The sequence below is a fragment of the Lutra lutra genome, chromosome 8, assembly GCF_902655055.1.
Source record: "Lutra lutra chromosome 8, mLutLut1.2, whole genome shotgun sequence".
In the NCBI taxonomy this organism is placed as follows: Eukaryota; Metazoa; Chordata; class Mammalia; order Carnivora; family Mustelidae; genus Lutra; species Lutra lutra.
In genome coordinates, this window is record NC_062285.1 from 103,529,719 (window position 1) to 103,549,468 (window position 19,750).

General features: G+C 36.1%; 1 protein-coding gene across 1 annotated transcript in view; it reads left to right on the forward strand.

The window, feature by feature from the left end:
- Positions 1–6,193: 6,193 nt before the first annotated feature.
- The window catches only part of NAV3 (neuron navigator 3), a 617,699-nt gene continuing 604,142 nt past the window's right edge, over positions 6,194–19,750 (forward strand). Inside the window, exon 1 of the mRNA XM_047741951.1 lies at positions 6,194–6,594. Within this exon, the coding sequence (XP_047597907.1) occupies positions 6,523–6,594 (72 nt within the window). The 5' untranslated portion in view covers positions 6,194–6,522. The remainder of the gene's footprint in view (positions 6,595–19,750) is intronic.

Here is a 19,750-nt window from a genome sequence, read left to right on the forward strand (position 1 = left end):
TGTATCCTATATATATATATTCTTGCCTCTTTTTGGTTTTGCCTTTTTTTTTTTTTTTAAGATTTTACTTATTTATTTAAAGATAGATCACAAGCTAAAGGAGAGGCAGAGGGAGAGAGAGAATGTCAAGCAGACTCCATGCTGGATGGGGAGCCCCACACAGGGGCTTGATCTCATGACACTGAAAACATGACCTGGGCTAAAACTGAGAGTGGGACACTTAACTGAGCCACCTAGGTGCCTCTTCATTTGTTGGAGATTAAAATAGACAGTATAATCATGGGTTTGTTTCTGGGTTCTCTGTTCTGTTTCCTTTATCTATGTGTCTTGTTTTTGTGCCAGTACCATACTGTTTTGATTTACATCTTTGTAGTATATCTGGAATCTGGAATTGTGATACTTCCAGCTTTGTTTTTCTTTTTCAAGATTATTTTGGCTATTCAGGATCTTTTTTGGTTCCAAACAAATTTTAGTATTACTTTTTCTAGTTATGTGAAAAATGCTATTGATATTTTGATAGGGATTGTATTAAATGTGTAGATTGCTTTGGGTAGTATGGACATTTTACCAATATTATTAGTGTATAGAAATGCAATGAATTTCTGGGTTTTGGTTTTGTATTCTCTGACCTTATCAGATTCATTTATCAATTCTGGTAGTTTCTTAGTTGAGTCTTTAGGGTTTTCTATATATAGTATCATGTCAACTGCAAATACTGAAAATTTCATTTCTTTGTTCTTGATTCAGATGCCTTTTATTGTTGTCTGATTGCTGTGGTTAGGACTTTCAGTACAATGTTGAATAAAACTGGTGAGAGTAGACATCTTCCTGATCATAGAAGGGAAGTTTTAAGTTTTTCACCATGAAGTATGATATGGGTTTTTCATATATGGTGTTTATTATGTTGTGGTATGTTCCCTTAAGCCTACTTTGTTAGGGTGTTGTCACTTTTTAAAATCCCCTTGGGTAGATGAGAAGTTATAAACCTTGGCTTACATTATCATTTTCTTAATACTAATGAGTATTTCCTTTTTAATGTAAAGTGTCACAATTCCAGATTCCAGATATACTACAAAGATGTAAATCAAAACAGTATGGTACTGGCACAAAAACAAGACACATAGATAATGTGTTTAATGTGTTTACTTTTTAATGTTTTTTGGTCCTTTATACATCATCTTTTTTTCTCACTTTTTATTTTTAGATAATGTTACATACACAAAGAATGTTGGGAAATAAAGTATAGGGAGGGTTAATGTACCTAGTTTCTCCCCATGGTAACACTGTGTATTACTATAGTATAGTATAGTATCAAAGCCAGGAAACTGGCATTGGTATAATTACGAGAGTTTACTTATATTTTGCCAGCTTTATATATACACATTTATGTGTATCTCCAATAATCTTATTGCATATAGGTTGATATAAACACCTCCAGAATCAAGATAGAATTATTCTTTTACTACAAGTCTTCCTTACACTAACTCTTTTAGTACACCTTTCTCCCCGTCTTTAACCCACAGCAACCATTATTTTCTATGTCTGTCATTTTTTCTTTTTTGGAGCACCTATTGAAATATTTTTGTATGTTTTCTGTCTTGTTTTTTTTGGATGTAGTTATATGCATAACATGTATCTTTTCCTACTCTATGGGTTGCATTTATATTTTCTTATTGGTATAATCTGTTGAATAAAATTTCCTGATTTTGATACTATCTTAGTTATCATCTTTTTCTTTATGTTTAGTGCTTTTGACCTCTTGTTTCCCTTCCTTCAGATTATAAAAGTATTCTCCCCATCTTGTCACAAGTAGACTCATAGTCCACCTGGAATTGATTATTGATGTGAAGTAGAGGTCAAATTTCTTTATTTTTTCTTTTTCTTTTCTTTTTTTTTTTTTCCTTTTTTTTAAACCAACAGGGATATCTAATTGAGCCAGAACTCTATTGAAAAAATTCCCGTGGCGGGGCGCCTGGGTGGCTCAGTGGGTTAAGCCTCTGCCTTCGGCTCAGGTCATGATCTCAGGGTCCTGGAATGGAGCCCTGCATTGGGCTCTCTGCTCAGCAGGGAGCTTGCTTCCCCCCCTCTCTCTCTGCTCTGCCTCTCTGCCTACTTGTGATCTCTCTCTCTGTCAAATAAATAAATAAAATCTTAAAAAAAAAATTCCTGTGGCTTTGTAAATGCAACGTTGTAATGAATCAAGTGACCCGTATGTGTTAAGAGTTTGTTTCTGGGCTTTCTGTGTCCATAGTTAACTTGTCTCTCCTTGTACCAGTTATATACCATTGTATTATTGGTTTATGTTTCTTAACATCTGGCAGAGCAAATAGTTGCAACTTGCTCTTCAAAAATGTCCTGGATTTTAATGGTATTTTGTTTTTCCATATATATTTTAGAAGCATCTTCTGAAGTTATAAGAAGAAAACTGGGCATTTTGATTGATAATGCACTGAGTCTATAAATTTTTTAGGAATAAATTGGCATTTCTGCAGTATTAAATCTTACAGTTTGTGAATGTAGCATAATCCTTTATTTAGATTTTTGTTTTTTGATGTTTTATTGCTTCATCATAAAGTTCTTACCATCTTTTATGAGATCTATTCCTAGATATTTAATATATTTAATACCACTGTAAACAGTATCTTTTTAAAGTTTCATTTTTTTAATGTTTGCTGCTGTTATAAAGGAATATAAAAGGATGTTATATGTTAATTTTGTGTCCAGGAAACTTGCTAACTCAAATATTAATTCTAGTAATTTATCTCTTTATTCTTTAATATTCTGTATACATCATCATAATATTTATAAATAAAAGTCATACTTCTTCCTTTCTAGTGCTTATACTGCTTGCCTGCATACTGCTCCCTCCATTCATCTCTCTCTCATATTTTCTTATATCACTGCGTGGTAGGACTTTAAGTACAATATTGAATAGAATTTATATTAGCAGGTGAGTGTTGTGAAGTGTGTAAACCTGGCGATTCGCAGACCTGTACCCCTGGGGATAAAAATATATGTTTATAAAGCTGTAAAAAAAAAAAAAAAAAAAAAGAAAAAAGAAAGAAAGAAAGGATGAATACCCAAGTTTTGTAGCAACATGGACGGGACTGGAAGAGATTATGCTGAGTGAAATAAGTCAAGCAGAGAGAGTCAATTATCATATGGTTTCACTTATTTGTGGAGCATAACAAATAGCATGGAGGACAAGGGGAGATGGAGAGGAGAAGGGAGTTGAGGGAAATTGGAAGGGGAGGTGAACCATGAGAGACTATGGACTCTGAAAAACGATCTGAGAATTTTGAAGGGGTGGGGGGTGGGAGGTTGGGGGCACCAGGTGGTGGGTATTGTAGAGGGCACAGATTGCATGGAGCACTGGGTGTGGTGCAAAAATAATGAATACTGTTATGCTGAAAAAATAAAAAAAAAATTAAAAAAAAATAAAAATTTCTCATGAAAACTAAAAAAAAAAAAAAAAAAAAGGAACAATACATGCAACACAAGTATAAAGTATTAATGCCCATAATGTAAAAAGTGCTCTAATAAAAAAAAAATATATGCAACTGAAAAAAAAAAAAAAGAATTTATATTAGCAGGTATTTATGTGCTGCTCCTCAGCAAAAGGGAAGTCTTTAATTTTTGACCAATAAGTCTGATGTTTACTGTAGACATTTTTGTGGATACGCTTTATCAGATAAAGGAATATTATGGAAGTCCTTTTCTAGTCTTCTAAGAGTTTGTGCGTGCATGCGTGTGTTTGTGTGTGTGTGTGTGTGTGATGAATTGATGTTTAATTTGTTAAATTATATTAATGCTCCAGTGGAGATGAGCATATCATTATTCTTCCTTATTTTGTTAATGTGGTGAATTATACTGATTGATTTTCAAATCTTAAACCAATCTTTATTCCTGGCATAGCACCAATTCGGAATTTGTATATGATTCATTTTAGACACTGCTGGATTCAGTTTGTTAATGTTCCTTTAGGATTTTTGCTTCTATGTCCAACAGTGAGATTGACTTCTAATTTTCTGGATTTTAGCAAGCATCTGTAGTTTGCTTTACAAATTCTTTTATCCTCTCCTGTCCAAAATGCTTCTTTTGTGGTATTTGCTGTTTTAGATGATATAATCCTCCCTGTGCTCATGCACCCTTTGCATCACACACCCACAGTCATGTCCAGTCAATTAACAATTCCATCAACTACACCTTTTAAATACCACATTACTTAGTTTTGTCATTTTTTCCATCCCATCAGTTCCTACGCTAGTTCAGTTCAGAATACTGTTGTCTCTCTCTTTGATTATTTAAGCAATCCCCATAAGATTTTTCTGTCACAAGTTTTGTTCCCTTCCATTTATCTTCCATATTGAAATTAAGATGAACTTTTAAAACCGCAAATTCTATTATGCTTTGTTTCTTCTTACACATTTTCCATGACTCCTTATTGAATTTCTGTGAACTCCTCATATTAGCTCTGTGTTCCCTCATGTCCAAGCCTTGGCCCATGCTATTTTCTTTGCTGATAACATTCCAATTAATATACAAACTAAATATACCTCTGCAGTGTATCAGAGGACTTCAAGAAAGACCATGGCTTGGCAAAATAATGGCTAGAAGGAGACAGTGTATGGAAAGGCAAAAAGGTAGTTCAAGAGCTGATTTTTCAAACACTATCTACTTTATCATGTATTTTATTCTTGGCTTGCTTGTTTTGTGGAACCTGGCAGTGATTTCTTAAAGGGAACACATCATGCTGAACCTTTGTGCTCAGCTCTTGATCGCACAGTTTATGAGTCCTGTAAAAATTGGAACCTCTCAAGTAAATAACCAGGGTGATGAGGAATTGTTGCGGGTGCTAGAAATGGTTAATCTGGCTAAGATGATACTTGAAGAATTGTCAGATAAAAGAGGAAATTAAAAGTATTTTAGGTATATTGATGATTCCAAGAATGATCATCACAAGAATATAAATAATGTACAGAAGTATTTAGGAAAGCAGAATTTATATCCAAATTAGGAAGAATTGTCTAAAGACCAGAACTGCTTTGCTATGGAAGGAACTGCCTCCCAAGATACTGTTTCTTTTTGTTTAATGTATTCAAGCAGTGGTCCATCAATTATGTTAAGGGATTTTATGTATTAGGGCAGTGGTTCCAAGACTCAGGTCATATCTAGACTAGTTAAATCAGAGTCTCTGGGTATGGGATATAAGAATGAATAGTTTTTGCAGCTCTCCTATGATTGCAAAATGCAGACAAGTTTGGGAAGCCCTATAGTAGAGGGAGATTCCAACTCCTCAGTGGTTTTACTGTATCAGGAGTGTCTTGAAGAGATGGAAAAAAAAAAATGCACATTTCCAAGCACTACCCTGTAGCTTCTACATTAGCTGTGTTGGGTGGACACAAGGAGTCTCTATGATTAGGAGTATTCCCAGATTATTCCATTTTCTAGCAGGGTTTGGAAACCACTAGATTATATGCATTTTTTTAAAAAAAGAGAATGACTTATGCATTCATAATTCAGCAAGGCACCTGGCAAACTCATTTATGGGATCCTTGTGGACAAAATATATAATGTAAATTGAGGCAACTATGTGGAGGACAAAGAATGGGTTTTGGATTCAAAAGAATCTGAATTCTAATTCTAGTCTTATTACTACTTACTTATTAAACTTAGAAAAATTTACTTACCCTCTCAAACTCATCTTAAAATAGACTAACAAATTAATTTTAATTTTAAATTTAAATTTTAAATTAAATTTTAAATTTAAATAAAATTTAAATAAAGTTGTTTATGAAAACTATCAGTCAAACATCATGTCAACATGTATTGGGCTCTTTTCTAAATTCTGTAGTTATGCGAATACTGAAATTAATGAGTGGATCCACAGAGCAAATGCACATGTTTGATGACTGTGTATGTTTATTCTCTGTTGATTTTTAACTCTGATAACCTGTGAATCCCTGGTTTTAATATTGTGCTTTAATTCAGTTATTGTATTTGGTTTTTTTAAAGACTAGAAGAGTAAAGAATAATGCCTTTCACTTGCTGTTGATTTTATGTGAAATATAATCAATGCCTAAACTTTTTTTCTAAATTGCACATTTTAGATAAGAATTTTTCATTAATTGTACTATAAACGATGGGGGAGAATTAACAGTGCGTTTGTTTTTTTTTTTAATCACAGGTTTACAGGAACTGTGTAATTATTTATTAAAATGGAAAACTGTGAAGAAAGAAAAAGATAGCAGTTGGAGTTAAAGTTCTGGATGAATATTTTGTTTTTGAGACATCAGCATTTAAAAACGATATGCTGATTTGGAAAGTCCTGGGAGTAAATTGCAGAATTCATCTTTTCCATTCAATCAATGGACTTTTTAATCATTCCCTGGAGTTGATGAAGTTCGGAGACAGTGTTTGATGGGAAATGTGGCATGCCAGTGTTTTCCTAGTGATTGCATCTTGGATTAGTTTGCTGCTTTTTTGAAGAGATTCCATTTTGAAAAGCAAGAACCTAATGTGATGGATTTATCTTCAGAGATGAACAGACATGGGAAGAATCCAGTGAGTCACAAGCTAGAAGATCAGAAGAAGGTAAGACAAATAATTTCCTTTTGCTTGGTCTTTTTGTTTATGCTTAGAGAGAAGTTTGTAAATTGAAAATGAACGTGCTTTAGGAAATAAAGTAACATACTATTTCGTGGAAGTAAATTCTACCGTATAGCCAAGCATATCTGTGGGTCTGGATTTCATTACCGGTTGGTAGTTTTGTTTCTAAAGTCTTCTGAATTCATCCATCCAGTGGTTTGGCAAAGGACTCTATGGTGTTCTCTCACTCTTGACTTTTAGAAATCCTAGTGACCTGCTGGCCTACCTCATGGAACAGTTTTCTGAGATCCAGGGTGAGGTATGATTCATGGGGCATTACTAGAGTAATGGAGCAAGTTGGAGCTCTCCTAAAGGAGAACACCTGCCTCGCTACCAGTAGAAGGTGCAGTTGGCATTTGCAGTTCTCCAATTTCATGTCCTTAGGGTACATCAACATAAACTCTCTCGTTTTTACAGCTGGCCTGGAAAGAGAGTCATGAGGAAACTGTGAGCTTTGGTTTGACTCTTCATGTGTGATGTCGAAAGAACTAATGGAAAATATCAAAATAGGGCTGCGCTAATATATTTTTTTTTATTGGATTTAGAGAAGTTCTGAGTGAGAAGCTGGGAATTGAGTATCGAGTTTTGCACTTAAACCTCATTTTTTCTACCTTCTTAGACATTCTTACCTGCTAAACTGCTGTACAGTGGTGAGAACCATCCAGAGAGTACTTATCAGAAGGGTCAAAGATGGTGCCCAGGGGAGGAATCCCACTCATAATGAAATATATTATCTTTCGTAGTGCTTTCATTGACTCCATTAGTACAGGAGAGGTGTGTGGGGACCCAGTCAGTCGCTGAGGCACAAAAGCAAGGAATAGAGAGATAATAGAAAGGATATTTTGAGTCAGACCTGGATCTAGGGGGCATGATTAAAGTTTGTTTTTACATCTGGCATAGAAATTTGCTTACTAGTCATCTGGTACTCCCAGGAGACAACTAGCTCTTTTGCAGTTTTGGAGGTAAGACGTTTAGAAGAGATCATATAGACAATAGCTTGTTAATTTGCTCTGACATTTAGACCAGGGCTACTAGGAAAGGTGCTACAGTGATCCTTTGCACGACTCTAAGCAAGAATGGGTGTGCTATTAATGTCCCGTTTGGTTCCGTCACTGGGTTTACCTGCATTATAAGTAAATCTTGGAAATACTAAGTAATGTAAAATCCAAGATACCTGGAATCAATTTTGACTTCAATGTGGATATAGATTTCTGCAAAAGTAAGTGTGTTACCAAGAATGCTGTTGGTGTTTCAAATGGGTCAGCACTTTTTTTTCTTCTGCTGCTACTAAGGGTGTTGATCCAAAGGAGATGGTAAGATCAGTTTTCCGTCCAAAGCACACTATGCAATTTCTTAACTATGGGGAGCAATTTAATCATTTTTCTCTAGCTATGATTTTAAAATGTCCTTAACCCTGATGGATTACTCTCTCAGATTGGAGACAAGGGAAGTGGGTAATAGGTAAGCAATTAATACCACAGAATTCTCATTTTTGAAGGCAGTCTTTCTTTTCTGGAAGGAAAGTCCCTTTGCAGGTGTTATCATTTTCTTTCCTGAATAAAAAATATTTTCTGCAAACACAGAAGGGATTGCAAGCTACAGAATGGAATGAACTCTCAAAATTATTTTGAAAATTCTTTGTATGGAACTTTAAACCGTGATCTGTCATGATGCTTAGTTTCCCAGGCCAGTTCACAAAGGGCCGTTCAGCTCATAGAGAAAAGTAATAGCGTTTAGACAAACTATGGAGAGCCATGATTCTGTTTGTGTTGGATGGGAAGATCCCCATTTCACTGAAACCTCACCTTTTAGTTGAAAGGGAGGTGGGGGAGGCAGGAACATTTTCAATGAGCATTATCAAGGGGAAAATGGGATTCTAATGATCTCCTAGCTACCCAGTTGGTTTGAGCATTCACACTGAGTAAGCTGGAATCTCAGATATTGATCGATCAATTGATCAGTACTTCAGATTCAAATTTGCTAAGTGTAAGCAGGGATATCTAGACTCAATGACAGTTTTGTGAGTTTGTAGTAAGGAGAAAAAGGAAACATTAATATCATAAATCTTTGCAGACTAAGCTCTGGGCACAGCCCTGCCACCACACAATTACCCGCAGAGATTATAAGAGCATTCATGTAATTACTTCAAGTGTTTGTAGTCCTTCATGATGAATTAATTTAACAGGCACAGTGTTCCACATCAGTGAAATAAAATGCATTTATTCCAACTCACGACTTAATCCAGAGGTGAAGTGTCTTTTTGGTGTAACTGAAAAATGTGTTCTTCTCACAGTATTTGGCATGTGGTAGCTATTTAAAGCAAGGTGAATTGAACTGGCTTCAGTACATGCTCCTGTTTTGAACAATGTGCCACTGATTTTTTTTTGTTCAGTCTACGAATAGCTCACTAGTTTTTGTTCTCGCCTTAAAATATATGAGTTTGTATTTTGTATGCTCTGCTTCTGAGTAGGAACTGTTAGGACACTGAGCGTATGAGTTTGTAAGTATGGTTCTGCTGCATGCATTGAGTCCGTGAATGTCAGGGAAGAGAGAATTTATGGAGTGCTTACTATACCAGGCGCATGCTTGGTCCTTTCCAGTTTGTGAAGAACATGTATTTCTACAAGGTAAAAGGTGCTTTTTTAACCTTTTTTATATCTCCTTAAGAGATTTGGTCCTGTAAAAATAATGATCAGTTCCTTAAAAATATATCTATAATAAGAAGAATATATATATACCATTATTCAAAACTATAGAGTTCAGAAGGGTGTGTGACTTCTTGGGCTTCTTCAAAATAATATCCCATCACCTGACTAAATCTGGAAAACACATTTGAATGTTAAAAGATATCATATCCACAAGTCCTATCTGAAGTACTCTTCATTATGGATAAACCCGAGATGTGGATCTTACAGGGATTGAGAATACTTCTAAGAATCCAAATTGACTTGGATTAGTGTAAGGCTGGGTGAAATTCAACTCACTTTTTGATTCCTGTGATTTTTATCAGTAGAATTTTCAGTCAAGATTGGCCCATAATTCCTGCTTTTGGCATTCCATTTCTGGAATGTCCCAGATGGGAAAATTTTCGTGGCATCTGAGTTCCTGCATGCCCATAATGTGGTGTTTTATTTTTGAAAACTTGACCTTTTGACCCATGTTTTCTCACTGATGCCAGTGTGTTTGGTGTGTTGTTTTCGACTAATTTCATCATTTTGTGGGATTCTTTCTGCAAAAGCCCCTGGAACAGTGAAAGCCCAATAGGTACAAATGTCACTTCAGTTTAATAAACTGTGACCTTGAACAGAAAAGCAGAGCTCAGTAGATTTTACTGTCAGTCTAATTGCAGCAGTTTACAGCTGAGACAGCCCTGGGACACTGCGTTATTGCTCCGTGAATATTTTGTGTTTTAAACCAAAGCATTTGTCATAGTCCACAGTTCACTAGGTATTGCTGAAAAGGATAGCAGGACACGTATTTTGAAATTGTAACAATGAAATGCAATACGTACTTAGTGACCAACTGGAATGCTTTTGTTTCTCTGTTCCCTAAAGCAGAAAGGGATGACAGTATTATTGCATGTTTGCAGAGATTGACATTCATGTAAATGTCTAAGACTGATGTCATCACAGGTTTTCATTGCCTAAAATCAGGTCTTTTACATGCTAGTTAGCATTATTTTCACACTGCCTTGCTAGAACCTCCAGATAAATTCTAACACATCTTGTCTTTCTATATGATGACAGTTGTTTCAGAAGTAACACAGTCTATGGACTCTGAAAAACAATCTGAAGGGTTTGAAGAGGTGGGGGGTGGGAGGTTGGGGGAACCAGGTGGTGGGTATTAGAGAGGGCACAGATTGCATGGAGCACTGGGTGTGGTACAAAAACAATGAATATTGTTATGCTGAAAATAAATTTTAAAAATATGAAAAAAAAAAAGTAACACAGTCTGGGTGTAGTGAGTGAGAGAGTCTGAGATGTGGAAAGCCATGTTAATTGAGAGAAACAACTGAGTTAATTAATAGAAAAGGAGGTGCTGATTTGGAGAAAACCTGCTGTTTTAAGGGCAGCCCCACTGGTATTGTGGCCTTAACATCAAGGTTAGGTTGGAGATTAGAAAAAGCTTCATCTGCCAGTGCAATGAGGGCTTCCACAGTGTCTCTCCACATAGACTAGTTTTCGTTTGTTTTTCAGTTGACTTCAGACAGAAGTGTGGTCCAGCCGCATCTCTGTATACAATGTTAGGCTACTCCAGTAATTTTACTGAAAACCTTACTCGTGATTACCAGTGCTTGAGAGAGTAAAGATAATTTATTGGTTTAAATCTAGCCTAATTCTTCTCTTAGTATCTTTCTTTTTAGTGTGCTGATTCTTTTAGACAACATCTGTTGCATTTTCTTGCAGTATTGGTAAAATAGCATCATTTTAGAGTCAAAAAGTATATTGAGATTGTCATCACAGGTGTTGAAAACTACGTGAAATTGTTTCTGTTGGAAATTGATTAAAAATCTGTTTTCTTAAGAGAAAATATGAAGATAAATCACTCAAGAAGAGAAGGCTTAGGAGAGTTCCAGGCTTTCATTCTTTGTTCTTCTTGAAGGATGGACTCATTAAATGGTGCTTTATTTTTATAAATCTGCCTGACTTCTTTTTTCTTAGTGTATATGAGGTATGTTAAAAGGACCTTTAGGATAAATGACATTTCTGAAGCAAAGTTACATCATTTATTAATCATCTGATTTTGAAGCATGACTGCTAATATGAGTGGATTATCTAGTGGTCTCAACAAAATTGATTAGTCATCTGGTTACTGATTATCCATACTTTTAATTTTTGAAATACATTGAGCAGCCATTATGCAATTCTGTTGTATAAATCTGGAATCCATGTACAAATACAAATATGAATGTTATGTTCACAAAGAAACGAGTACTGGAATTGTGGCATACTATGATACCATTAAAGATTGTCCCTATTTCTTCCTCTGCCTCATCATCTCTTAAAAAAGGGTACTGCAAACAACTGTCGCCAACCACTTTACCAGGAGTTCTCTAAGGATGAATTATATAAGGTGGGCTTTTCTGTGAAGCAGTGATTCTAGAAACTTCTCTCTCAGATCTGAACTTGGATAGAATTTCTTTTAAATCTTTTTCTATCATATCATAGGTGGTTTATATGGCTACTTGCCTTTTTGGTCCTGACAGCATACATTTTCAATGTCAGCAGACTTGGGCAAATGGGAAGAACTGGAAATAGATAAAAGTGAATACTGTATACCATGCTTAATGGTTCTAATCCTTTGTTCTAAACTAGACCATGTTCCATTTCCTGATTGGTGGATTTTAGATATCAACAGATGTAATGACTGCATAATCTTCATAGAAATAGATAGATACAACAGGTAGGTCCAAACTAGATGATACTTGAGTTTTGTGATACATGTTTTATGCATTTTGAAGACAGAATTATATGTAAATTCTTGTTATGATTACTAGTTGTCATTAATTGTGATCTCAACAATGACTACTAAGCTATAAGATTCAGTAAGTTTTAATTTCTGTTTCTTCTTAAATCCTTTTTCCTATCTTGATATTAACATGTGAGTTCTGATTTTTATCATTCCATAAAGGAATGATGGAGACTAATTTTTTCTTCTAAAATATGTTGGAAAAATGTGACCATATGCAATGCAAAAAACTTGAAATACACTAATATACAAGTTTCCTCTCACCTTTCTATACATACATACATACATCCATCATTAGATTTCTGTGTTAATGTTTATAATATTTATATTTATACACACACACAACTTTTTAAAGCAAATATTATAATACCGTGTGGCCTGTTTTGAATGGCCGATCATGTCATTGTCAGTTTCTCCTTAAGACTGTCTTCCTAAAAGGCCTGTGGCTTTTCTCCATTTGATCACATAAATACATACTTTTCAATATAACACAATGATTTTGAAACAGTAGTTTAACCATATCTGTTTCCTCCTTTGAGATTCCAGGTAAGTATAAAAGGGTGGACTGAGATTTCACAAATCTTGCCCTGAGGTAGCAAAGTGGGCAAAACCTTAGGATGCATGTAAAAATACCATTAAAGAGTGTTGAATGTTAAAATTGGGTGGGAGAGGAAAAGACTTTTGCTCATTTCCAAAGGCCAAAGATGAGATTAATCACAAAATCAGGGTATACTTTGGTACCTAAATGGAATGGGAAGCAAGAACCGGAGATATAAACAGAGAAGAGGAGTCTGAGATGATCCCTGAGTGGGTTGACATGCCCAATGTGTTTCTGTGTACAGCAGGCTACCTGCTGGTGAGCAGAGCCATCTAATCTCATAGCCCTGGGACAGGGTAGACAGAATTTTTTGTGTTTTCCTTACACGGGGACTGACCAGATTTCTCCCAGGCATAGTAGTCAGTGAATATGCCATGTCTGGGATAAGAATTACATGAAAAAAAGCAAATTTAATGATATGTTATAAAAGCAGTGGACATAAGAAATTTTTTCAATTTTATTTGCAAATTTGGAAAATTTTTATGATAAACAGAAAACCATCAGATCTTCAAAGTGTGTTTTTGAGGAACAGCAGTAGTATTCTCATCAGGGAATGTATAAGAAATGCAGGGTCTCAGGCCCTACACCAAACCTGCTGAATCAGAATGTGCTTTTTCACAAGATTCCCAGGTGATTCTCATACACAGTAGTACTGGAGAAGCACTGGCCTAGAGCTCATGCCTGAGAGCTCCTCAGTGGGACGAAGCCTTGGTTACCCATTATTGCAATAAGATACCCTTTATTTTCTATCTTCTGGTTCTCATTTCCTTTCCTGACTTCTCTCCCAGTATTTCCGGAACCATCAGCAAAATAAACTACTTTCACAGGAATCATCGTTTCAAGGTCTACTCTGGCAGAAACCTAAACTAAGACATTCTGTACTAGAGTTCTAGTATCCATAGTGTTAATTTGTTTCAGTCAGCTAGTGTTGGACTCTATGTTAGCATAGTTATTTGGAATTCAAGTTTTTCAAGAATTCTGCCTCTTTTATTCATTCCTATTTTATTCTTGGATATCCCCAGTGCACACCCAGATAATAATATCAACACTGTACAGTCCCAGTCAATTAACAGGTGATCTGCACCCAGGACAGCTGCTGCCACCTCCCACCGCCACACCATTGTCAGTGGCCTCTGCAGCACAAATTGCAATTTGACCCAAGAAGTCACTGGAGGAGCTGTGAGCACCTTTTCCCATCTTCTGCTTTCACCTTATTAACTAAAAAAACAAACAAGACACAATTATTGAACCTGGTGTTTGGAGTGGGTTTTTATGTGAAATCTTTCCATTCATTCCTCTTTTCCTCTGCAATTCCTTGTTGGAGAAGCTCTATATACACAAAACAATGTCTACATGGAAACGAAGGACTAGCATTATAAAAAGAGTTTTCATATAAAGGCTCCTAAACTCTCCTAAAAGTAGATCTTCTCTGAGAAACTGTAATGCCTCAGGTCCAGAAGCCAAATCTGGGTTCCTACTATTGTCGAAGCTGAAATCACTGCTCCAGTGAACAGATCTGAAAATACTAACATACCATGTTAGTTGTGTGGATGAAGATGAATCGTGAACCTGCCCCAAGAGGAGGACACTGTTAGGGGAGTTGATCACGAATGAGCAGTAAGATGGAGAAAAAAAAAATGTTGATACCCATGATCTTATGTTAAGTAGGAAGAAACATGGCCCAATAATAAAACTTGGCTCAGTATTTCACACATGACCTCATCAGTCAGGCTAGCAGTGTCTTTGGGAGGATCCAGTAAAAAAGTAGCCTAGTAAATAGTTAAGAGCAAAGGATCTAGAATACGACTATCTGAGTTTGATTCTTGGGTCTGGTGCTTCCTCAGATTACTGAACCCCTGTCTTCTTTTAGTTTCTCTGTTGTGTTATTTTATAAAATGGGAGTATTGAAAAAAAAAACCACATATATAAAGCATTTGGAGCAATGTCTTGCACCTGGAAACACTCAATAATTGGTAGTTTTGAAGGGTGAACTACAGTTAGGCATGGTTTCTCCTCTGTGAGCTAAAGGGCAGAAGTGCCTCCCTTCTCATCCCTTGACTTGACTTCTGGACCTGTGAGGTCCAGAAATGCTGGTGCCATGATTTCCAGGTTAGCTCCCATCACAGCAGCTCATTTTAGACTTCTCTCTACCATCTGTGTTTAACAATTTAAACATTCCTAACATGAGGCTCTGCACAGTGTAAAGGGCTGCTTTATTTGGGTGTAGGAACAACCTCCACTCCCCGCCTCTACCTTGAAAAATCAGAAGTATAACTAATCAGTCCCGGATTATTCACTCTAGCCCGAGGATAGAACTTCCCTGTGGGTCTGAGCATTCTTTCTTGACTTATATTAAACTTGGTGTAGGTGGTTCATCTGAGTCCAGGGCCTAGCTTGCCTGTTATCTGGAGAGAGAGAGAGAGGGTAGTTGGTGCTTAGGATATTTCATCTTGAAATAGGGATATAGGTTTAACTACATGGGACTAGAGTTCAACCCTAGAGCTGGTCAGAAGAAAAGTTTGTGAGTTCAAATATTTTCTTTTTCTTTTTTCTTTTCTTTTCTTTTCTTTTTTTTTTTTAAGATTTTATTTATTTACTGGAGAGAGTGAGCAAACAAGAGAGACAGAGAGTGAGTGAGCGGGCATGAGTCGGGGAGGTGTGGAGGGGGAGGGAGAAGCAGACTCCCCGCTGAGCAGAGGGCCTAATGCAGAGCTCAGTCCAGGACTCCAGGACCACGACCTGAGCCAAAGGCAGACGATTAACCGACTGAGCCACCCAGGCATCCCAATGACTTTATTTTTCTTAGGATGACAAGGTTGATAAACCACAGTATTTCCTGGGTGTAGCGTATTGATAAATACAAAGTTATCCTTAACTCATGGTACATTTTAAATAAAAATTTACTTTCTAAATCCTAAATATTTAGGATGAATTTTGTTTCTGTTTTTAAGAGGATTAAAAGAACATTGAACTTGGGAAAAATTCTCAGTTGACACAGGCTTTATTCCTTTCATTTCTAACCTGAGATTGAGAGCATAAAAATGTGTATAACAGATATTTCATGAAACAAACATGGTAAAATGTTAACTGTAGAATCTAGTAGCATATAAGTATTTACTGTAAAATTCTTTAAACTTTTCTGTATGTTTGAAAATATGTATAAAAACTATGGGGGAATATATTAATAAGAAGTGATGCTTCTTGGTACTTACATTCTAGTAGCATATCTATAATTTCTGTGCCTTACTCTCCTGAGCTTGACTCTCTTCCTCTATATAACTTAGGGATCAAGAGAGCTTATGAGATTTTAGAGAGACACTGACTCAGGACTGCTATTACTAGTCTTTTAGCTGCACTGGGTATTGTTCCAATTGGCCTAGGACCCTAAGCAGTGTTTCTTACATGATATATATAGGAAATATATTCACAATTTCCAACCACTGACTTAAAAATCAATTATAGGATCCATCCCCTATATGTATTGATTTTCCTTAACTTAAAAATAAATTTGGTTTATTCAATCATGTGTATATTTCATAAAAGAGCACAATTACCATCAGTTTAAATCTGAAGATGTCAGTTCCAAGCATTAACACAATAAAATACCTTTTTATCATTTTTGAAATCATTTATCATGATTGGTTTTCATATTTCATGGATCTAGCTATTCTTTATAAATGTTTCCTGACACATATCACGGTAGACAGTGTAGCTGGGTAAAAATTAATAAAAATGGGCAATGTTACATTGCCTGTTTAGAAGTAGTTCTTGTGAGTGTTTTTGCATAATGGTGAAGTTGTTCCTTAGTGCCCAGTGGATGCAGTCCTTAGCAAAGAATGTTCTATACATTCTTCTACAGAGGGTTCTCTGTAGTGCTTGCTCTCTTCCAGTTAACTAAACCATTGTTTCAGAGACAGAGATGGAGGTTAGTGCATTCAGGTTAGTATTGTTGCCCTTAGTTGTATTATAAATTGCATCGTAGCATAATATTTTGTTTGAGGATGGAAATTATCAATCTAAGAATCAAGCACAGATTTAAAAGATATGATGTTTTGACTGACTTCAGTGTGTATTTATGTATTTATGGAGTGCCTACTAACGCTCTTTGGTAGATAACAGTAATAGATTTTACTGTGTTAACTGCATTACTAATGACTGCATCCATTTATATCCATCACTTTCACCTTGCATAACGAAGCGGGTTGGGCCTTTAACAAATATTTGAATAGCAAGCAATCTGTAGTTTACAAAGCATTTTTCCTTGCATTTCTGTCCACCTTCACAACTCAACTTGTGGGTCCAATACTTTTTATGTCCATTTTAGCGATGAACTTGTCCCAGACGAGAGAACTTACCAGGTTGTACCTTCTTCTTTTGCTCAATGGCCTATGATTTTATTTTAAAGTTTATCTACCTATGTTTAGCATGTTTTCTATGTGCATGGAAATAATTTCTTAATCTAACATATTAATGTATTGTTAAAAATATTTTTGAAAGATGTAAATCTATGGAAGACTTTCTAGTGTTTCTGTTAAACTTTTATGCTATGTGAGTTTGAGTATAATACTTTTTTAAGCAAGTGGTTTTCTTTTTTCTTTTTTCTTTTTTTTTTTTTTTAGCAAATGTTTTTCAAGAGCCCCCTCCCAAATGATTTTGAAAAGATGTGAAAAATGAGAGCCCAGATTTGGGAAACTGCATTTCTTTATTGGCATTCAACCTGGTTTGGTCACATTCGACTTGTCACATTTGGGAACTTACACTCAAGGTTCTCCATCTATCTTATTAAAGGTGACGGATTTCATTAAATCACATTAGAAGCTTCATTTAATTGTTAGGAAAATATGTTGTAAGAAACACAGGTCACATTTAAATTTGATAGGCTACATGGAGAAAAATCATTGCCAGTCCACACGGGCAGGGCCACACTCCATCTCAGCTTCTCTGTTTTGCCAGCTCATCAGCCAGCAGATAACCCACAAAACTTGGCTCCCTGGTCTCCTGGCTGTGCCAGTGACACATGTGAGTACACACAGGTATGTAAGCCACTATGCTCTCCTGGAGGGAGGCAGGATGTTCTCTTGGACCACATTCACATTCAGAATTTGCTCATCATGGTGGAAATGAATGGAAAGTGGGATCTGTCCTCTCCAGGACTCCTCTCCAAAGACTGCTAGCCATTTTAACCCATGTCCACATCATTTTTGAGGGAATATTAAAAGATAAAATGGATACGTGTCCATCATTGTACCTAATTTATAGGATGTTTTATTGATCTAATGCAAAATGAAGATGATAATAGTGTTCTATATAAATAGCCCTTTTGACTTTATACTTAAGTGTCTTTCAATAGTGCTCCAGTTACAAGAATCACATTTTCCTTTAAGTGTGTTTTCACACATACTAATAACTCCAAGGGATTAATTTAAATGGGCACATTTAGTTCTGAGGCAAGGCGGCCCCTCCTTAAGAATGTGACTAAAAGCACATGAATTCTCCTGCTTATTTTTCACATTTTGCTGCTGGTAGTTAATTTTACACCTTGTTGTTTTTTGTTTTTTAGGGTTTTTTTTTGTTAACATTAGTTGTTCTCCCTTGAAACTCTTACTAGCTGCTGGATGAAAGAGCATTGTTAGGTGCGATGTAGTACTTTACTTCATGCTGTCTCAGTAAGGAGGGCTTCTATCTTTTAACAGTTGCTGGTATTGGCAAATCGTCATGCTTGCAAATAACAGATAAACAACACCTTGCAGGGACTTGTTACTCTCTAATTAACACTGGGAAAGGATGAGGGTTAAACTCGAAAAACAACATAATGTCTTAGTCTGCTTTGCTTTGTAAAATATTTTTATATAATCATGAACTGATGCAATGATTTCCACATTGCTTTGGGGGAAGAGTATAATAAAAGTTAAGTAAAAATGTGCCTTCACATTTCAGTCCCACTTGTCATTTTAGAAATGTCTTTCATATCCATTATCAGGTACCAAATTAGTGTTCTGGCTAAGTATATGATACCAAGAGGATTCATGGATGTAACAATGATTTTCTTTTTAATGCATCTGGATTTATCACTTGCCTTCTGAAATGACTTTCTAGTGCATTTTGATTACAATCTGAACTCTTTGACATGGTCCATCGGGGTCCGGCGTAATCTAATTCCCATTCTCCCTCCAACTCCATTTCCTGCCACCTTTCTCTCCCTCATTCTGTACAAGGCCTGTTGGTGATCCGTCAGTACGTTCTTTGAACAACCAAGGGCTTTCTCACTTTCAGGTCTTTGCACTGTTCTTTCTGCCTGAAGTATCTGTTGCTCTGTTTTTTGCGTGAATGGCCTCTCATCATTCAGGGATAGGGTATTAATGTAATTTCCTCCAGAAAGTGCTTCCTCATCCGCTCCATCATTGTGTTCTGTTGATTTTCTTTCTAGTAATCCTTTCAATGTGTCCTATTACCCATGGAACGGCTTGCTTGTTTGTAGTCTGCCTCTATTAGGTTAAGGCACTGTCTGTCTAGGTCAACATTGTGTTGGAAACATTGCATGTGGTATAAACTCAAGAACTGTTGCTGTGGAACAAAGGAGAAAAATCCATGTAAATCCACAGACAACGATTTTTTCAGCAAAGGTTTAGCGAGTACTTGCCAAATTTGGGTTATTTTTTGATAAAATGCTAAAGAAGGAAGATTAAAAAAAAAACAACAAAAAACCATCTTACTCCCAAGCAGTCCTCTAATAAATCATTAAATAAGAAAATGGGCAGACTTTCACCCAAGACAAGGGCATTTTGGTTGGAGTAAATGCTTATGAAGATTCTCTGCCCAAACATACCCTTGGAACTTTATTCCTCTCTATGAGGGAAGAGTGGAATTTTCTTTTTGAAAGATTTATTTATTTGAGAAAGAGAGAAGAAGACAGTACACAGCAGGGGAGGAGCTGAGGGAGAGGGAGAATCTCAAGCAGACTCTGGGCTGAGGGCAGAGCTGGATTTGGGGATCCATCCCATGACCCTGAGATCTTGACCCACACTGAAATCAAGA